This window comes from Sodiomyces alkalinus, assembly GCF_003711515.1.
Source record: "Sodiomyces alkalinus F11 unplaced genomic scaffold SODALscaffold_1, whole genome shotgun sequence".
In the NCBI taxonomy this organism is placed as follows: Eukaryota; Fungi; Ascomycota; class Sordariomycetes; order Glomerellales; family Plectosphaerellaceae; genus Sodiomyces; species Sodiomyces alkalinus.
Window position 1 is genome coordinate 913,710 of NW_021167079.1, and position 15,411 is coordinate 929,120.

General features: G+C 55.2%; 6 protein-coding genes across 6 annotated transcripts; 2 read left to right on the forward strand and 4 right to left on the reverse strand.

The window, feature by feature from the left end:
• Nucleotides 1-538: 538 nt before the first annotated feature.
• SODALDRAFT_391007 (concanavalin A-like lectin/glucanase) lies at nt 539-1,807 on the reverse strand (the record flags this gene model as incomplete). The annotated part of the gene is made up of 4 exons (XM_028615243.1): nt 539-788; nt 880-1,304; nt 1,482-1,537; nt 1,603-1,807. 4 exons carry the CDS (start codon nt 1,805-1,807, stop codon nt 539-541), a joined length of 936 nt encoding a protein of 311 aa, XP_028469750.1.
• Nucleotides 1,808-2,900: 1,093 nt separating this feature from the next.
• Nucleotides 2,901-4,555, reverse strand: SODALDRAFT_354069 (hypothetical protein; the record flags this gene model as incomplete). The annotated part of the gene is made up of 8 exons (XM_028613683.1): nt 2,901-2,930; nt 3,028-3,055; nt 3,604-3,730; nt 3,843-4,014; nt 4,089-4,171; nt 4,243-4,296; nt 4,388-4,451; nt 4,517-4,555. 8 exons carry the CDS (start codon nt 4,553-4,555, stop codon nt 2,901-2,903), a joined length of 597 nt encoding a protein of 198 aa, XP_028469751.1.
• A 45-nt stretch (nt 4,556-4,600) lies between these two features.
• SODALDRAFT_335872 (glycosyltransferase family 2 protein) lies at nt 4,601-7,257 on the forward strand (the record flags this gene model as incomplete). The annotated part of the gene is made up of 3 exons (XM_028612549.1): nt 4,601-5,041; nt 5,152-5,859; nt 5,998-7,257. The coding sequence occupies 3 exons, from the start codon at nt 4,601-4,603 to the stop codon at nt 7,255-7,257; spliced, it is 2,409 nt and encodes an 802-aa protein (XP_028469752.1).
• A 760-nt stretch (nt 7,258-8,017) lies between these two features.
• SODALDRAFT_354071 (hypothetical protein) lies at nt 8,018-9,102 on the forward strand (the record flags this gene model as incomplete). Its single annotated transcript, XM_028613684.1, has 6 exons — nt 8,018-8,099; nt 8,184-8,329; nt 8,429-8,469; nt 8,539-8,647; nt 8,733-8,786; nt 8,848-9,102. 6 exons carry the CDS (start codon nt 8,018-8,020, stop codon nt 9,100-9,102), a joined length of 687 nt encoding a protein of 228 aa, XP_028469753.1.
• A 158-nt stretch (nt 9,103-9,260) lies between these two features.
• On the reverse strand, nt 9,261-12,252 carry SODALDRAFT_268239 (alpha-glucosidase; the record flags this gene model as incomplete). The annotated part of the gene is made up of 4 exons (XM_028607600.1): nt 9,261-10,224; nt 10,285-11,184; nt 11,289-11,910; nt 12,021-12,252. The coding sequence occupies 4 exons, from the start codon at nt 12,250-12,252 to the stop codon at nt 9,261-9,263; spliced, it is 2,718 nt and encodes a 905-aa protein (XP_028469754.1).
• Nucleotides 12,253-13,728: 1,476 nt separating this feature from the next.
• Nucleotides 13,729-14,625, reverse strand: SODALDRAFT_326127 (hypothetical protein). Its single transcript, XM_028610094.1, has 2 exons — nt 14,563-14,625; nt 13,729-14,505 (listed from the first exon to the last, which is right to left on the reverse strand). Exon 2 carries the CDS (start codon nt 14,302-14,304, stop codon nt 13,990-13,992), a length of 315 nt encoding a protein of 104 aa, XP_028469755.1. The 5' UTR covers nt 14,305-14,505; nt 14,563-14,625; the 3' UTR covers nt 13,729-13,989.
• Nucleotides 14,626-15,411: the final 786 nt, after the last annotated feature.

A 15,411-nucleotide genomic window follows, 5' to 3' on the forward strand; every position in this document is an offset into this window, starting at 1 on the left:
GGGGAAGAGTGCTATAGGATGAATTTAAGACCTCCGGGTGTAGCTCCATAGTGCCGCAGATACTTCTTGTGTATTCCGTTGCAGTCTTGCAGACCAGAACAGAACAACCCGGATTCAATTCCTTCGGATAACTTTATTTGAACATGGGGACCAATACAAACCTGAACCTCCCAGGCGAAGAAAAGCCACAAGGATTCCCGCCAGTTCTCTGCTACCTAAAGACCATCCATCGCTCCCCATTAACCGTTCTGACCCGAGCGCCACGGCCCATGATGCGAATAGCGTATAAGCTGAACAATACAACGACCCAACCCCTCCTCCTCGGCGTGCTCATATCAACCAGACAGGATATCCGAGACCCTAGACTAACATGCCGTAAGAGTGCTATTTGCTTTGCTTTTATACTCTCCACAAAAACCAGTACGAAAGCCAACTGAGCTTGCATACAGGCAAGGGAGCTTGCCATCTCGCTAAAGGTAAACACCAACACGTTCTCCAGACTTGCCAACATCAACAGACACTGACCGATGCTATGCAATCAGGACGATCTTTGCACGTCTATGGCAAGCTGGGGAACGTGGAAGGTAACGGCGGTATTGGAATGGTAGGCCTCCGACCCCAAGCCCATGTAGCCTACGTAGTCTGAATCCAGGGGGTAGTATGACCCCGTCCCGCTCAGGACCCGTTGTACGAGGGGGGTGAGATCGGCGTTGAACTTCTCGACGGTTTCGGAGGCGACCCAGGTGAGGACGTTTTGTTTGAGGCTGTTCCGTCCGACGTAGAGCGAGCTGAGATGGTCAGAGCGGAGTTGGTATATATTCTCCCAGAAAGCAGGAAAAACACGAAACAAGGAAACAAAGATCAAGGGGAAAGACATACAATGTGATACCATTGATGATCTCAGTAGCCATGGCACCCTGCTTAAGACCGATGGGATGGGTAGCGGGGCCGATGGCAGCCAACCAGACCATGAGTTCGTAGGATGCCTTTGTGCTGTCTTTGGCCTTCTTTTTGTTGCTGTCGAGGAACATGTCGATGGCGACGTTGGTGTTGACCTCGTGCTCAGCCAGCTCATCTTCGTCGGTAGTAGAGGCAGTGCGATTGCCAACACCATACGTCCACTCGACATCGATACTGATGCTCTCCAGATCCCGCACCCGGACGGGGAACTCGGTGGACTCGACTTTGATGTTGGGGAAGGCATGGACGGGCTGGGTGAGCGGGCCGGGCGGGTATTCCCAGGTGACGGAGAATTCCGGGGCCGTGGATTTGGTGGCGTAGGTTTGGTTGTTGAAGGACGTGACCTGGGGGATATAATGAGCGACGGTACGGAAGAACTGAAGATGCATGTGGCTGTTTTTGTTTCAAGTCGTTGGATTTGGGTGGCCACAAAAAGATGAAGCAGATCAACACAAGAGGGTTGGTATAAAAAAAAAGAAAAAAGAAGAAGAAAAAGAAAGAAAACACGTCTTCCCACTTACATTTATGCACAGCCCTCCAGGTTCCCCCTCCGACCATCCCCACTGATTGGGATTCACTGTGACGAGTCTCTTGTCAGTCCAACTTCTCGATTCATATTCCAGGGCAATGAAGAAAACCCACATGTGTACTCCAGTCCCCTCGACTCCGGGTGTATACCAAAGGCCTTTTGGCAATACTGCGTCCTCTTGATGCCATTGTCGACGAACAAGGGCGGCTTCCCTACTGCTTCGCGGCCGGCCTGGAGGCCAAAAAGGACGGCCAGAGTGATGGCGATGGGCAAGGCCAACAGGCCAGCATTGACAAGCCATCTGCAGTTCAGCCCCATTGTGACCTCGGCGGGAGGGTCGGAATCCTCAGAAGGGTCAGACTCGACGGGACGGCGGGGGATGTCGGAGAGCGAAGTCTTCGAGGCCCCAGTGGAAGAAGATCGAGACATTGGAAGGGGAGGGAAAAAGGAAAAGAATAAAAAATAATAATATTGGGGGAGGTCGGGCTTGGAGAGTCGAGGGCCCAATAGGACTCCCTCGCCGAGAAGGAATGTGATTGAATGTGGTTTGGTACGATGTGAGAATAGTCAGGGGACTCTTTCCTAGTAACAAGGGTTAGGGAAAGTTGGATTGGTAAGGACTGGGCAGGGAAAACCTTAGAACTAGAGGGGAGAGGGGGGAGGGGGGAGGGCAGAGACAAGAGGGCGGAGAGGAAGAGGAGTGAGGGAGAAGGGACGGGAAGTTAGAGGAGAGGGCAGGGAAAGACAGGAAAGGATAAGAGAGGTCTGGAAAGGGTAGTGGCTGGCTTAAGCCGGGGAAGGGGAAGTTGTTCCCGCCATAGAGGAAAATCCAAGGCACGAGCCGGAAAGAACTGGTAACGGGACTAACGGAGTAATAATAGAGGGCCAAAAAAACATTGCCCCTGAGACGGGAAAGGGAGACAGGACCCTGGGGTCGTCTCGTAGCCCTCGCCGCAACCGAAGCAACGGGGTTACCTACCGCCAGTAAACTGTCGGCCGGGGATATCTTTGGCTTGGGAGATCTTCTTTTCTTATTTTTATTCTTCTTCTTCTTTTTTCTTTGGTTTTCTTTCCTCGTTTTTCTTTTCTTTCGTTCCCCTCCGTGTCTTCCTAACAATCTATCCCGTTAACACTTAGGGTCTGTACGGATAGAATCAAGTCCGCGGAGACCCGTCAAGAAAGTTTTTTTAAAAAAGGAGAGAAAAAACAATGACAGAAAAAGTAGCTAAGGACAGGAAAGGAATGGGAGAAAGAAGAGTTCTTGCTTCGAGTTGATGAGATTCGCTGGACCCGGGGCTTTTCCTCGATTCGTCTGTTCTCGGCGGTGATCATGACAAATGAAGTCTTACAGTACCCGCAGACTTTGTATCGACAGACCAGGAACACGAGAGTCCGAATCAAAGCAATCTCCCTACTTGTCGTCGAGAGTTTGGTCTAATGGCTGACTGCCGAAGGTCCGGGTCCATCACGGAGGGTTGCATGAGCATTCACTATCCAGGTGTTTCAACGTGTTTAGTGTATCGAGATGATGAGCTGACATTGAGCGAAGATGGGTCAGTCGAGTGTCTTCATCAGAAACAAGTTGCTTATGATAGATGTAGAAGGGAGGAAAAAAAAGGGGGGAAGAAAAAAGAATTATATTAAAAAAGGAGACGAGTGGGGTGGGAAAACGAAGACGGTTCCTAGAAACGTTTCCGATTATTGGAGAAGACGAGTTCCAACGATCCAGTAGTAACGAGAAGAAAGAAAAAAAGAAGAAAAAAAGATGGAAGAATCAGAAGAAGACGAAGAAGAAACGCATAGTTCCGAAGCTATGATGAGCATACATACTTACAACGAACATAGGGCTTAGGTGAGACGATGTTATCGTAGAGGCGCTTTACGTCCGCTGCAGACACATGTATGGTTCATGATTTAGAGGAGAACGGGGCGGACGAGATTTGGAAAAGCCGTTGAATATCCAGAGGGAAGATATATCATATGGGTATGCATAAAAAGAAAAAAAGAAGAAAAAGAAGAAAAAGAGATATAAAAAAAAATAAAAAAAAAAGGACAAGACAAGACAAGCTCCAACGCCAAGGAAGATCTTGCCTAGAATATTATAGAAATCTTACGAAATAGGCAAAATGATCGGCGTTGACCAGGATGCAGGATGTCCAGCCGGGCCGCCCCCTGTTAGTAGGCTGTAGACCCGCATATCACCCAAGCCACCATCGTCCCCATAGCCCCCATAGACGCCCACTTACACCGACTACTCCCACTACTCCCACTACAGTCTACTCCACTACTCCTTCCCCCCCTTTCCTATCGCTTAGTACATGTATTACCTTTCAACCTTTATTACCTACTCCACTCTCGATCATAAGACTCCCAGAGTAGAGTTCCTTCAGTCTCACGCATGCACTCTCCCAGCCTCCCAGCTTCCCAGCCTCCCTCCTGGGAAGGAGAGTCGGACGGGACTCGGCCTGGAGACGGGCAGGCAACGGACTGGCCTGTCCAAGCGTCACCATTCCCCTTCGTTCCATCTTCACAAGACTCCAAGAAGAACGGCTCACTCTAGTATACCTTCTCATTCTCTCTCCTTATCCTGCAGCAACACCCCAAAAGGGGGGAGGGGGAGCGGGGAGGCAAAAAGAAGAGAAAAGAATAGCAGGGGCCATAGGTCCGACTCGGCCAATTGCCCTGACAATGGCATGTTGTCGGGAAGACCGACAGGGGACTGGTCCTTCGGTTTTATCTGGACATGTTGGGACCTCCGAGACCCCTTTTCTTGGGCTTGCTCCTCCTCTCTCCTCCGTCTTCGAGGTCTGTCATCACAGCCAGAAATTTTCTGTATAGTTCTGTTGGTTGGGAGCTTCATCATTCATCATTCTTGTGTGCTTCATCTTTCTTGTCTACTATCATCTTGCTGCGTTGTCCCAATATATCCCCCGCTGACGTCGTCGTCGTCGTCTTCCTCGTCCTCGTTTTCGCCCAAAGGACAAAGACCGGCCACTGTCCGTTCGTTTTCAGGCGTGGATTTTTAACCTCGACGGACAGCGCAGCCCCTCGGACGCCGCTCAGCATTACGAAGGAGCTTTTTTCCGGTTGAGGTCGAGGTCGAGGTCCAGTATGTCGGGCCACTATCAGAATTCGCATGGCAACAACGGCGACTCCCTAGAGTTCAGCATCTTCCAGAGCCTGTCTAGCGGTAGCGATAACAACTCGGACGGGGCTTCGTCTTCTCGCGGTCCCACTACTACTCTTCCCGAGAATACGAACGGAAACGCCACTGCAAACGCCACTGCGAACGCCAATGCCAATGCCAATGGTTCCTTCATCCCCGGCCCGAGCCTCGTCGGGCCAGTGCCGCCATCCGCCGCTGAGGAAAACGGTCCGTCGCCCACTCTTGCTCCGTCGGGGTTCTCCTCCGAGACCCTCTTCCAGTCTCAGGCCGACTCGTTCCCGGGTCTTAATGGTCGGGCGACCCCAGTCGACTCCCTACCGTCTCCTCCTTATCCGGGGAAGACGGGGTTTTACGACTCTTTAGCATCAGGACCGTCCACTCCAACAGTAAGTGAAGCAATAAAACTCCAATGTCCCCGCCCCCCGGCGTCTATACTTTCCCCCGAACGTTAACCATTCGCTTTCTTTCTTTTTTTCCCGCCCATCTTGCTTAGCAGTACCAAAGCCAAGCAAGCTTATCCAACCTTCTCAACCAGACTCCCACCTCGGTCCTCTCGAAAGACTGGGTCCCTAAAGAAGAGTCCATCTCACACCTCCACGACCGAGACGACGTCGACTTTTGGCACGGCTGGAAACGCCTCCTCTTCCGTCTCGTCCCCGTCCTCGTGCTGGCCAACACGCTCCTCTATCTCGCCTACCTCGGCCTGCGCATCGCCTGCGTCATCTGGGCCCAGGAAGCCCGGCACGCAGTCTACCATACCGCCTGGGTCTTTATCGCCGTCGAGGTCGCCGTGGCCATCCCGTCCATGATGCACAACATCTGGACCATGTGGGCCTTCAAGAAGAGGAGGCGCCCCAAGCTGCGCCTGACCACCGACGACGTGCCCGCCGTGGACGTCTTCGTGACGTGCTGCGGCGAGGACGACAACGTGGTGCTGGACACCATCCGGGCCGCCTGCGACCAGGACTACCCCAGGGACAGGTTCCGGGTCGTCGTGCTGGACGATGGCAAGTCGAAGGCGCTGGAGGACGGCGTGGTGTTGCTGGCCAAGCGCATGTACGCGAACCTCCACTACATGGCTCGCCCGAAGTATCCCGGCGTGCCGCATCACTTCAAGGCCGGGAACCTGAACTACGGTCTCGATCAGGTTCACGATCTGCCTGGGGGTGCGGCTCCTTTTATGGCTGCCCTGGACGCTGATATGGTGAAGTCCCCCTGTGCCCCCTTTTTGTCCTCTTCCTTCGCCCCCCCCCCCCCCCCCCCCCCCCCTCTCTTTGAGCACCCAGACTTCCCACCTTTTCCCATCTCCTGAGGAACCTCCATACTGACCATTGCCCTGCAGATCCCTGAAAAACACTGGCTCCGCGCTATGCTCCCTCACCTCCTCCTCGACCCCAAGATGGCGCTCGCCTGCCCGCCACAGCTCTTCTACAATACCCCCCCATCGGACCCCCTCGCCCAGAGCCTCGACTTCTTCGTACACGTCATCGAGCCCATCAAGGACGCCCTGAATGTGGCCTGGTGTACGGGATCCGGCTACGTGGTCCGGCGGGAAGCCCTCGACCAGATCGGCAACTTCCCCCTCGGCTCCCTCGCCGAAGACGTGGCCACCTCCACCCTTATGCTGGGCAGGGGCTGGAAGACGGCCTACATCCACGAACCCCTGCAGTTCGGCACCGTCCCGGAGGATTTTGGCGGCCACATCAAGCAACGGACCCGCTGGGCCGTCGGCACGGTGGACACGTCCTTCAAGCTCCGGTTCTGTCTCTTCGGCGAGAAGGTGCGCCACATGAGCCTCGCCCAGCGCTTCTCGGGCTTCATGTACGCCTCCCTCAGCCTGTACACCATCCTCCTCACCGTCTCCCTCTTCGCCATCCCCGTGATCCTCGTCATGGGGAAGCCGCTCGTGGCCTTTGCCACCGACGAGCAGTTCCGCTGGCTCATCCGCGCCTGCTTCGCAGCCGTGGTGACCAACCGGCTCTGCGAGCTCGCCCTGTTCCTGCCGGCGGGGTACCACACGGGCCAGCGCGGGTCGCGCTACCAGCTCTGGATGGCGCCCTACCTGGCCCTCTGCATCCTCCGCTCCTTCGTGCTGCCGACGTGGCTGGGGGGCCAGAAGCAGGCGTTCAAGCCGACGGGGTCGCTGGCGTCGGTGCTCCACGAGCGCGACCTGAAGCACCGCCGGGGCATGCTGCGGCGCCTCCGGACCGTACTGGTGCACTACATGGCGGCGTTCCACCTGGGCTACGTGTACCTGACGCTCGCGGGCGCGGCCATGACCTCGTTCCGGTGCTTCTACCGCGGCGGCGCGGGCGCCGTGCCCATCATGAGGTGCCTGGTGACGCACGCGTTTTGGCCGCCGCTGACGTTCATCTTTCTGTGCAACTCGATGTGGACGCCCATCTCGTACGCCATCGACCCGCCCGTCATGCCGGACCGCGAGCGGCTGCTGGAGCGGGACGCCGCGACGGGGGTTGCGCACCCGACGCCGGAGAGCAAGAAGATTGCCTTCGGCGGGCAGGCAGCGTGGTTTGAGTTTGAGTATACTTTCTCGACGGTGTATACGGCTTTGGTTTTTGCGGCGTCTTTCATTTTCTTCTGACGTCTTTTTACATTGGATGTGAACACTGGGAGAAGGGGATTTTCTTGGGGGTGGACCCCTGGTAGGCTGCACGACTTTGACGTTGGAGTCCTGAACTCCTGTTTGAGCCAGCTATGATGAAACGCGCAGGAAGGGGATGGAACACACTTGGATGAGCAGAGAGAGACGTACGACGGCTGCAGCCACGCATGATGGGTATGAAGCTGCAGAATGGGACTTGTATTCATGGGGCTCGTGGTTGTATGGTTATGGTTATTATCCTTGGGATGGCGCTTCACGGTATGAAGTAATTCATAGTATTAGATCGATCTAGGCACGTCAAGTATGTATATATAATAACTACCAAAAGTTCATGTTCTTGCAGCAGATAGCTTCATAGTCTGAGCAAAGCGTCCTGTCCAGGTCTTGTAAGTGAGATGAGCTTTACCACTAGTCAACGTCCAAACAACGAGTTGGCCTAGCTTGTTTTTATGGAAAGACTTTGGGACGAAGTATAATGACTGCTCAGTGTGTTCTGTGCCATGTGGGAGTGAGTTGTGAATTCTCGGCATATCTAAGGCCAGATATCTAGGGGGCATAGTAAGCTCGAGAACGCCCGGACGGCACTGCTAGAGCTTCGGTCGTGGTTCCACGGTTATTGGAGCTTTCGGCACCGAACGGTAGATGGAGAATGCCAAAAGTAGTAAAAGCTCCCGGGTGATGGGGGATCCGAAACCAGGTTTCAGCAAGGGTATCATGAGCTCCATGCCGAGGAGAAACCATGAGCGACGAGCCTGAGAACGGAGTCTCGATGATCATGTCTGCATTTTTCACGGAGGGCATGACATGGTGGCGGTTCAACTGTACGGACCCCCTGACTCCCGCCGTCTATCGAATTTCCACGTATGACTTTTGTCCTTGCGGATATTGATGGGCACCAAGTTAAGCACAAGGAGTATCCATGGTCAAGAAGATGCTTCAAGTTGACCGAAACCCCTTTATTGAGTCTCAGGGATCTCGAAAACAACATGAACCTGACCCTGTCCATTTCTCCACCACTTATAACGGCCTTACTCCGATTGAGAGATTCGCCGTCACACGATGATCGGAATACTGAGTATAAAGACGACCATAGACGACCAGTCTCAATTGTAATTTTTTTTTTCGGTCTGTCTACCAATGTGTCTATCAGGGCAACCCCTACACCATGATCAAAGTCCAGGCAGATAAACCGTAACCCCTATTTCCAGCCCCCCTGAACACTGTGCTTACAACGCCAACAACCATGCTCCTCAAAGAAAGAACTGTCATCGCGGCCCTCGCTGTTGCCCTTCCCAGCGCTTTGGCCTGCGTGGCGGGAGGCAATATCCCCGCAGCCACCGAAACCATCAACAACGACGCCCCCATTGAGGTTGGCCCTGGTGAGGTCTTCGACGGCGGTATGGATTGGCTATTTGGATTTGATCTGATTGAACGGTAACGCTGGTGACTGGTAGATCCTCAACTTTTACGCCGAGGATTACGGCAAGGTGTACCGCTCCGGTGGCACGGTTAATAATTTCGCCGCATGGACCTCCCAAGAAGAACAAATAGTAGCTGACAGGTAAGCAGTGCGAGATGTGTAGGCGCGATGTCTACGTCGAGGGTGTCTCGGCTTACGGTGGCGGCGAGGTCGTCGGTATTAACATTCAGACCGGTGACACTGCTAAGCTCGTCAATGTCTGCACCGATGCCAATACTCCTTGTCAGCTGGGTCCTGTTAACGGACGACGTTCACGGTGCGGTGCGGGGACCACGGCGAAGTGGGGCCGGGCCGGAGCGGGGCGGGAGTCTGTGCAGAACAACCCGGATCGGGAAGTTGGCTAGTGAAGGAGGACATTGGCCAAGACAATGACTCGAATACAAGAAGCCTAGAGTGTTTTTAATGTTGGCTTGTATATATTCCAAAAAAAGAAAAAAGAAAAAAAGTTATTTATCTTCCAGTGTCGCCGCCGGAGCATACCACCCGCGCGTAACAATCACATTCACAGCCGAATCGACGAAGCCTCATTCAGAGAAATATCAACATCAACCGTCCTGCTACCCCTCCCATCATTGCCGGCAGCAGTGACACACAAAGTCCCAAGGACCTTAATCCTCGCGATCCTGACATCGGTCTCGTACCCAAACTGGCCGTCAATCGTAAGTGTGCCGTTCGCAAACCCAAACTCAACAAGCGTGATGCCGCCTCCCGGCTGCTCCACCGAGACCCCGTCGTCAAGGTACAGCTCGCCCCGCGCGGTGCCGTCGGCAGAGAGCGGCACGATGAGCTCAAAGTCGCGCCGGCGCACCTCGGCCGTGGTGTACGCCGACTCGGCGCGCAGGGGAAGGATGACGCCCGAGCGGATGAGGAGCGGGATGTCCGTGACGTCCTGGTCGCGGAACGTGTGGAGCGCGCCCCTGCCGCGGACGGGGCGGTGGGTGTACCAGTCGTAGAACATGTCGTCGGGGAGGTACGCGTCGACCGAGGTGGCGTTCTCCTCGAGGACGGGGGCCACAAGAACACCGTCTCCGTAGAAGAACTGGTGCTGCAGCGCCCAGGTGGCCTGGTCGTGCGGGTAGAGGTAGAACATGGGGTTCAGGACGGGGGTGCCGTCGAGCGAGGCCCGGTAGAGGGCCGTGTAGATGTAGTCGAGGAGGCGGTAGCGAATGTCGATGGCCCGGCGGGCGCTCTCGGCGACCGAGTCCCAGCGGTAGAACTCCTGGTCGCGCCAGTTGATGTCGTTGTGGTTGCGGTAGAAGGTGAAGAAGGCCCCCAGCGACGCCCACCGCGCGCAGAGCTGCTCGTTGGTGTCCTGCGCGAACCCGCACACGTCCGACCCGGCCATGGGGAACTGGTACAGCGCCGAGAAGGACAGGGTCGTGTGAATGGCGAACCGGTACTGCTCCCAGTTGGACACGTTATCACCCAGCCAGTGGCCTACTTTCCGCCCGTCGCCGGGGAAACTGCTCCGCGTGATGATGAAAGGGCGGAGGCCCGGTCGGCGGCTGAACATGGCGTCGCGCGACGCCGCGCCCATCATCTTGCCGTACAGGTTGTGCGTGTCGTACATGGCGAGGCCGTTCTGGTGCCGGATGTCGGTGTTGACCGTCCTGAACGAGATGCCGCCCTTGTCTGCGTTCCAGGAGAGGTCTTCGCCGGCCGCGTGGTTGTGGATGGCGTACTTGGGATACAGGAGGTCGCGTCCTGGCAGGCCCATCCAGTCGCTTTGAGGCTCCTGGCTTTCCTGACGTCTCTGCATTCTGGCGGGCGAGACGGGCAGACTGGAGCCCACCTGGCCCTGCTCAATGCCGGTGGAGTCACCGTCCTCACGCGAGTCACACCCGGGTGTTCCGCGGGGTTGGAAACTGCATGAGAAACCGGGGAGAGGTCGAGGCGGATCACGTACAGGAGGAGGGGTCGGGGGCATCCCCACGGCATCACCATAGGGGTCTTCGCAGAGACCCTCACAGAAGCTAGCCGGCTCGTTCATGTCGATCCATAGACCATCAATATCAACACCTGTGTCCTTGTCGAAGAAGAGCTCAAACTCGCCGTTCCAATACGCGGTGATATTCTCCGCGAACCAGTCCGGGAATACGGTAACGCCAGGCCAAACGACCTCGATATGCACCGAACCATTCTCCTTCTTCAGGAAGATGTCGTCGGCCAGGCCGCGCTGAACGATCGGAGACTCTGGGTCCCAGGCAATGGCGGGATCAACCATGACGATATACTGTTGGTTATTCTCGTGGAGATGATCCACAATCTCTCGGACCTTCTCCAGAGGGAAACGTTCCGGGTCGAGGGTGAAGACGGCGCGGGCATCCATGTAGTCGATGTCTGTCCACATGGTCTCGAGCGGGATGCCGGCTCGGCTGTAGTTGTACACTACTTCCGCGACCTCAAAGGCGTCTTGGTAACCGTATCTACGTAAGGAATGGGTAAGGAAAACATTTCTATACAAATAATAACCATGATGCAAAAAAAGACTTCATGATCGGTCAGCTCAACGTGAGAGGACCGCACTCACCGGCACTGGTGAAACCCGAGCGACCAGTACGGCTGCATCGCCGGCAGGCCAACAACTTCGGCATACTGCCTGGCGACATCGATAGGGCCAGGGCCGGCCAAGAAGTAAAAGTCAAGCACGCCACCGAGAATGTTATACTCAAGATATTGGCCAGCCTCCTCGGTGTTATTGATGAAGACATCCATGCCGTTCGAGTTGAGCAGGAACACGCCGTGAGTGCCGGTCTCACGCTGCTCGACGTAGAACGGGTGGCTACCGTAGAGATTCGTGCCGGGGGGTACGCCATAGCTGTCCCGGTTCCAAAGGGTGCGGGTGTAGTTGGTGGCATTGAGCCGGAAGTTGTCCGTGTGCTCACCGAGACCGTACAGGTAAGGGTCGCTGGGAAGGCTGGCCCGGAGGCGGAGGTACTGCGATTCGAAGACGAGGGGGGCGGCGGATGTGTCGAAGAGGAGTTCGTTCGTATCGGCGCGAACGATGGAGAAGGAGAAGGGGTTCTCGGTATAGACAAATTTGATTGCGCTCTCAGCTGCCGGGCCGCTTCCGCTGGGTCGTGGGAAAGCAGACTCGGGAATCTGATAAACCTGGTTTGCTTGATCCTGAATCTTGACGTGGATTCGGGTTTCTTGTTGATTCGTTCTTTGTTAGCCGACGCGCATGATGCATCGACCGGTTTGTAAGGGTGATTGTGATTCGTGAACTCAGGGGTAGACTCGGTAGACTCGGTAGACTCACCAGTCTCATAAGTCACAGAAAGCACGAGGTCATCCAGGTCGTCTCCGTATGCGTTGCACGCCGGGCCAGCGAGCCTTAAATCGGCCGTTAATCCCGTCTCGCTCGGCCGGATATTAGAGGCCGCATATCCAGGGCAGTCATTCAACCTGTCGTAGTTCGGCCCTGCTTCTCTCGTCACCAGGGCGGCCGAGGCCAGCCCGGAAAAGAGAAGTGCCTTCCAGTGCGGCGACATGGCGGCGGATAGGAGATGAGTGTCTGTTAGCTGGCGACGAGTCGAATGCCGATACGCCCATGTCGTTTCGCAAACGGCCGAGAGTGGGCCGTCGCAACCATATTTATAGAGCTGTCAGCTCAGCAGCTTGATCGGCTCCCCCGCAAAATCGAGAGTCCGCAATGAGCAGTGATTGGCATGCCAAAGGAAAAGCAGAAGACTCGCAGAGACCGGCCATCAGACCATGCAAGCTGCCGTCTTTTCGACCGTCTTTTCGACCGAGACTCGACGAGGGGCGTTGGCTCCATAGCTACGTCAGTCGTCAGTCGTCAGGGGCCAGGGGCAACCCGTCTTACCCCAGCCGCAGACGCAAGGTTTCTGTGATTTTGCCCTTTGAAAGTGTCACTCGCTAAAATAGGGCGACATAGTGCCGGAATATGAACGAGGAGGAGGCGGCAGCGAGCGAATGAGAAGTTGCCGAACACGCAGCCAAGGCGCGGGTGGTGACGGGGGCTTTCCGGGGTCATAGGCCGGCCCTAGGCCCCCCAGCCACAGAAGGATTGGGCTTCAGCCGCGTAAATGCGGAGTCTGCAGACGGTACAACGCAACACACAGAATACCTACAACGTACCGCATGCAGGAGCGGAGTGAAGGCGGAGTGGACGTGAGGATTATGGGGGCCAGGGGATGATGTGCAGAGTAGGGCCGATAACGGGTTTTCGCTCTGGCGAGTCTGGCCCAGAGGTCGCCTATGAAGGTGGCGTGAAGAGGTAAGATAGAGACTAGAGAGCACGTGGAGCCAGGAGGTAAGACCAGACGGAGTAAGCACCTTGACTCTCGTGGCCCGTCCCGAGGTCCCAGGACGTAATCTTGGATTCATCAATCAGCCAGGGAAATATCTCTTGATGGCTGGACGGGGTCGGTGGATCATAATGCTGCATGAGAAGATCGGCCGATCGATTTGACAGAACACCCACCTCGGGGGCAATGCCGAGATGGGAAACCGGAAGCCTCATAATGGACGAGGGAAAATAGAAACTCCCTACCATCGGATTCTCAGGGGTTAATGTCGATTGAAGGTGAGCCAAGACAAAGAACCCAAAAGCAAGCTGCAACCATGTATACTTACGGCATCTGTCGGGGACTTCTCGGTCTCAAAGAACTCCTGATGCTCCCCCATAGCTTTAACCACACCCAATAAGGGTCGAAGACCGGTGTGCGACGGTTATACCACCGTATAAGCCCCGATATTTCTTCCCGTCCCACCCGGGAGAGCCGAGAGCCTCATCGGTCCGTGTCATAGTGGTCCCATGAAATGCCGAATAGACTCGTTCACGTACTCCGTAGTAAAGAGGAAGAAAAGACCAAGTAACTGTCGCGTCACCATGTGGAAATCCTGAATACCATTGGGCTTTCGGGGCGGCGGCCAGGCCCAACTGAAGACGGAGAATGTTGTTGCATCGGCAGCGGATGGGCTAGAAGTGGCGCCAGAGTAAAGCCGGTCATTACGTACTTGATAGTAGAGCCGATGTAAAAATGCTCCGTAGGCATGCTGAAGATGACACACCTTGTGTAAGCCGCCTCAATCATCTTAATCAGCTGCTGTTGGAAAGAAGCACGGGGACACCACGGAAGAAAAGAAAAGGGGCGACAAAGCCACTGCGTCTCAGCACAGCCCGAATATTCGACCGATACCAACAATGCGGCCTCCGGGCTGATTTGGGCAACTCCCATGTGCACACTTGTAATCCACGTTACCTACATCGTCGAGCTTGCGGTGGTTGTGACAGGACCGGTTGCCCCGCAGGCGCAAATGTCGAGAAGGTCGTTGTGGGTGCCCTCGCCTGGGGTCAGGACGGTGAATTCTTCAAGTACGTGGAGTATGATTACGGCGGTGAAGAGGGTCTCCATTGAAGGAAGACGAGGAAGAGAGGTTGGAAACACCCAGTCGGCAAGGCCTTCGATGCCATGCCGGAAGAGCGTGGATTCGACTCGATCCAGGATAGGCCAGACAGGACGCTCAATGTGGATGATCGCCCTTATAAGGTCATCCGCTGTATCGGGGGTTGTCATCGCCTCTACTGACGAGATGTGATTGCCTGGTTAAGGTGAGGGTAAGGTTCGAGGTGAGGGCCGGCAGTTGAGGCCGTTGGAGAGAAGCGGCCGTTGAAGAATTGTGCCGGTCCTGGTCGTCATACTCGTACTCGGGGTAGGAGGCTGCGTTTTCGACCGAGTTCCGTTACAGGCTCAGACTCGTCGCCGTTTCCCGGATACCTGCATGTGGTCAAAATCCAATGACTCGAATCCCGATTCTCGATTCTCGATTCTCACTGCTCAGCCGCCCGGGTACAGGGCACCGTTTCCCGTTTTGAGGGAAGCCGCCATGGGGTAAATGGATGAATATGTCCCCTTGTATATTCACGACGAGTATCGAGGCATTGTCCGCATGTGGGCAGGGCACGATCGCCTGGGTAATGATTAGTCGTTGTTGTTGACGACTTGACATCGTGGGATTTTGCTATGGAGTACGAATCAGCAGGAGCACGGACATGTGCGCCGGGGATTACTCAGCAACATGCTTCTTGGAAAGTGGGTCCAATTCGTCTTGGTCTTTGGGTTGAGGTACTGCTTCGCAATTACTCCGTACTCCGTTCCTCACTACGTGTAGGTACCTACCTACCTACCTACTCTGCAACCAATGAATACCCAAAAGATACTACCGGACGGGGGTAATCTAGTACGACAGGTTCACTACCTAACACAAGACAGCTGGTGATGGAAATGGAAGGTCTTGGAGGTATATCGGACTCATTCTCTGCCCGACACGATCGCGCGGTTCTCCCCTGGGTGATAAGGTGCCAGCCTGCATGGGGTTCTCGGGTATGATTGCTTTGCACGGTCTACCCCAGCTCTCGTCCAACCTCCCCTCTTCTCTAATGTCCACTAAAAGTCCTTGGGGGCCAAGCACCGGTCCGGGTTGAAATACTCGAACGACTTGGGGACATACCTAACGAGGTACCTAGGTAGGATGATATTGGGGAGCCGATAAGACTAAGGTAAGGTACCTACGAAGTCAAAGCTGGTTGTGGCGTCCATGTGCCGGCTTGGTCTTCGGGAAGTAAGATGTAACTTTAACTCCCTACCTTATCATGTATCTATTTCATCTCGGTAGACGTCGAA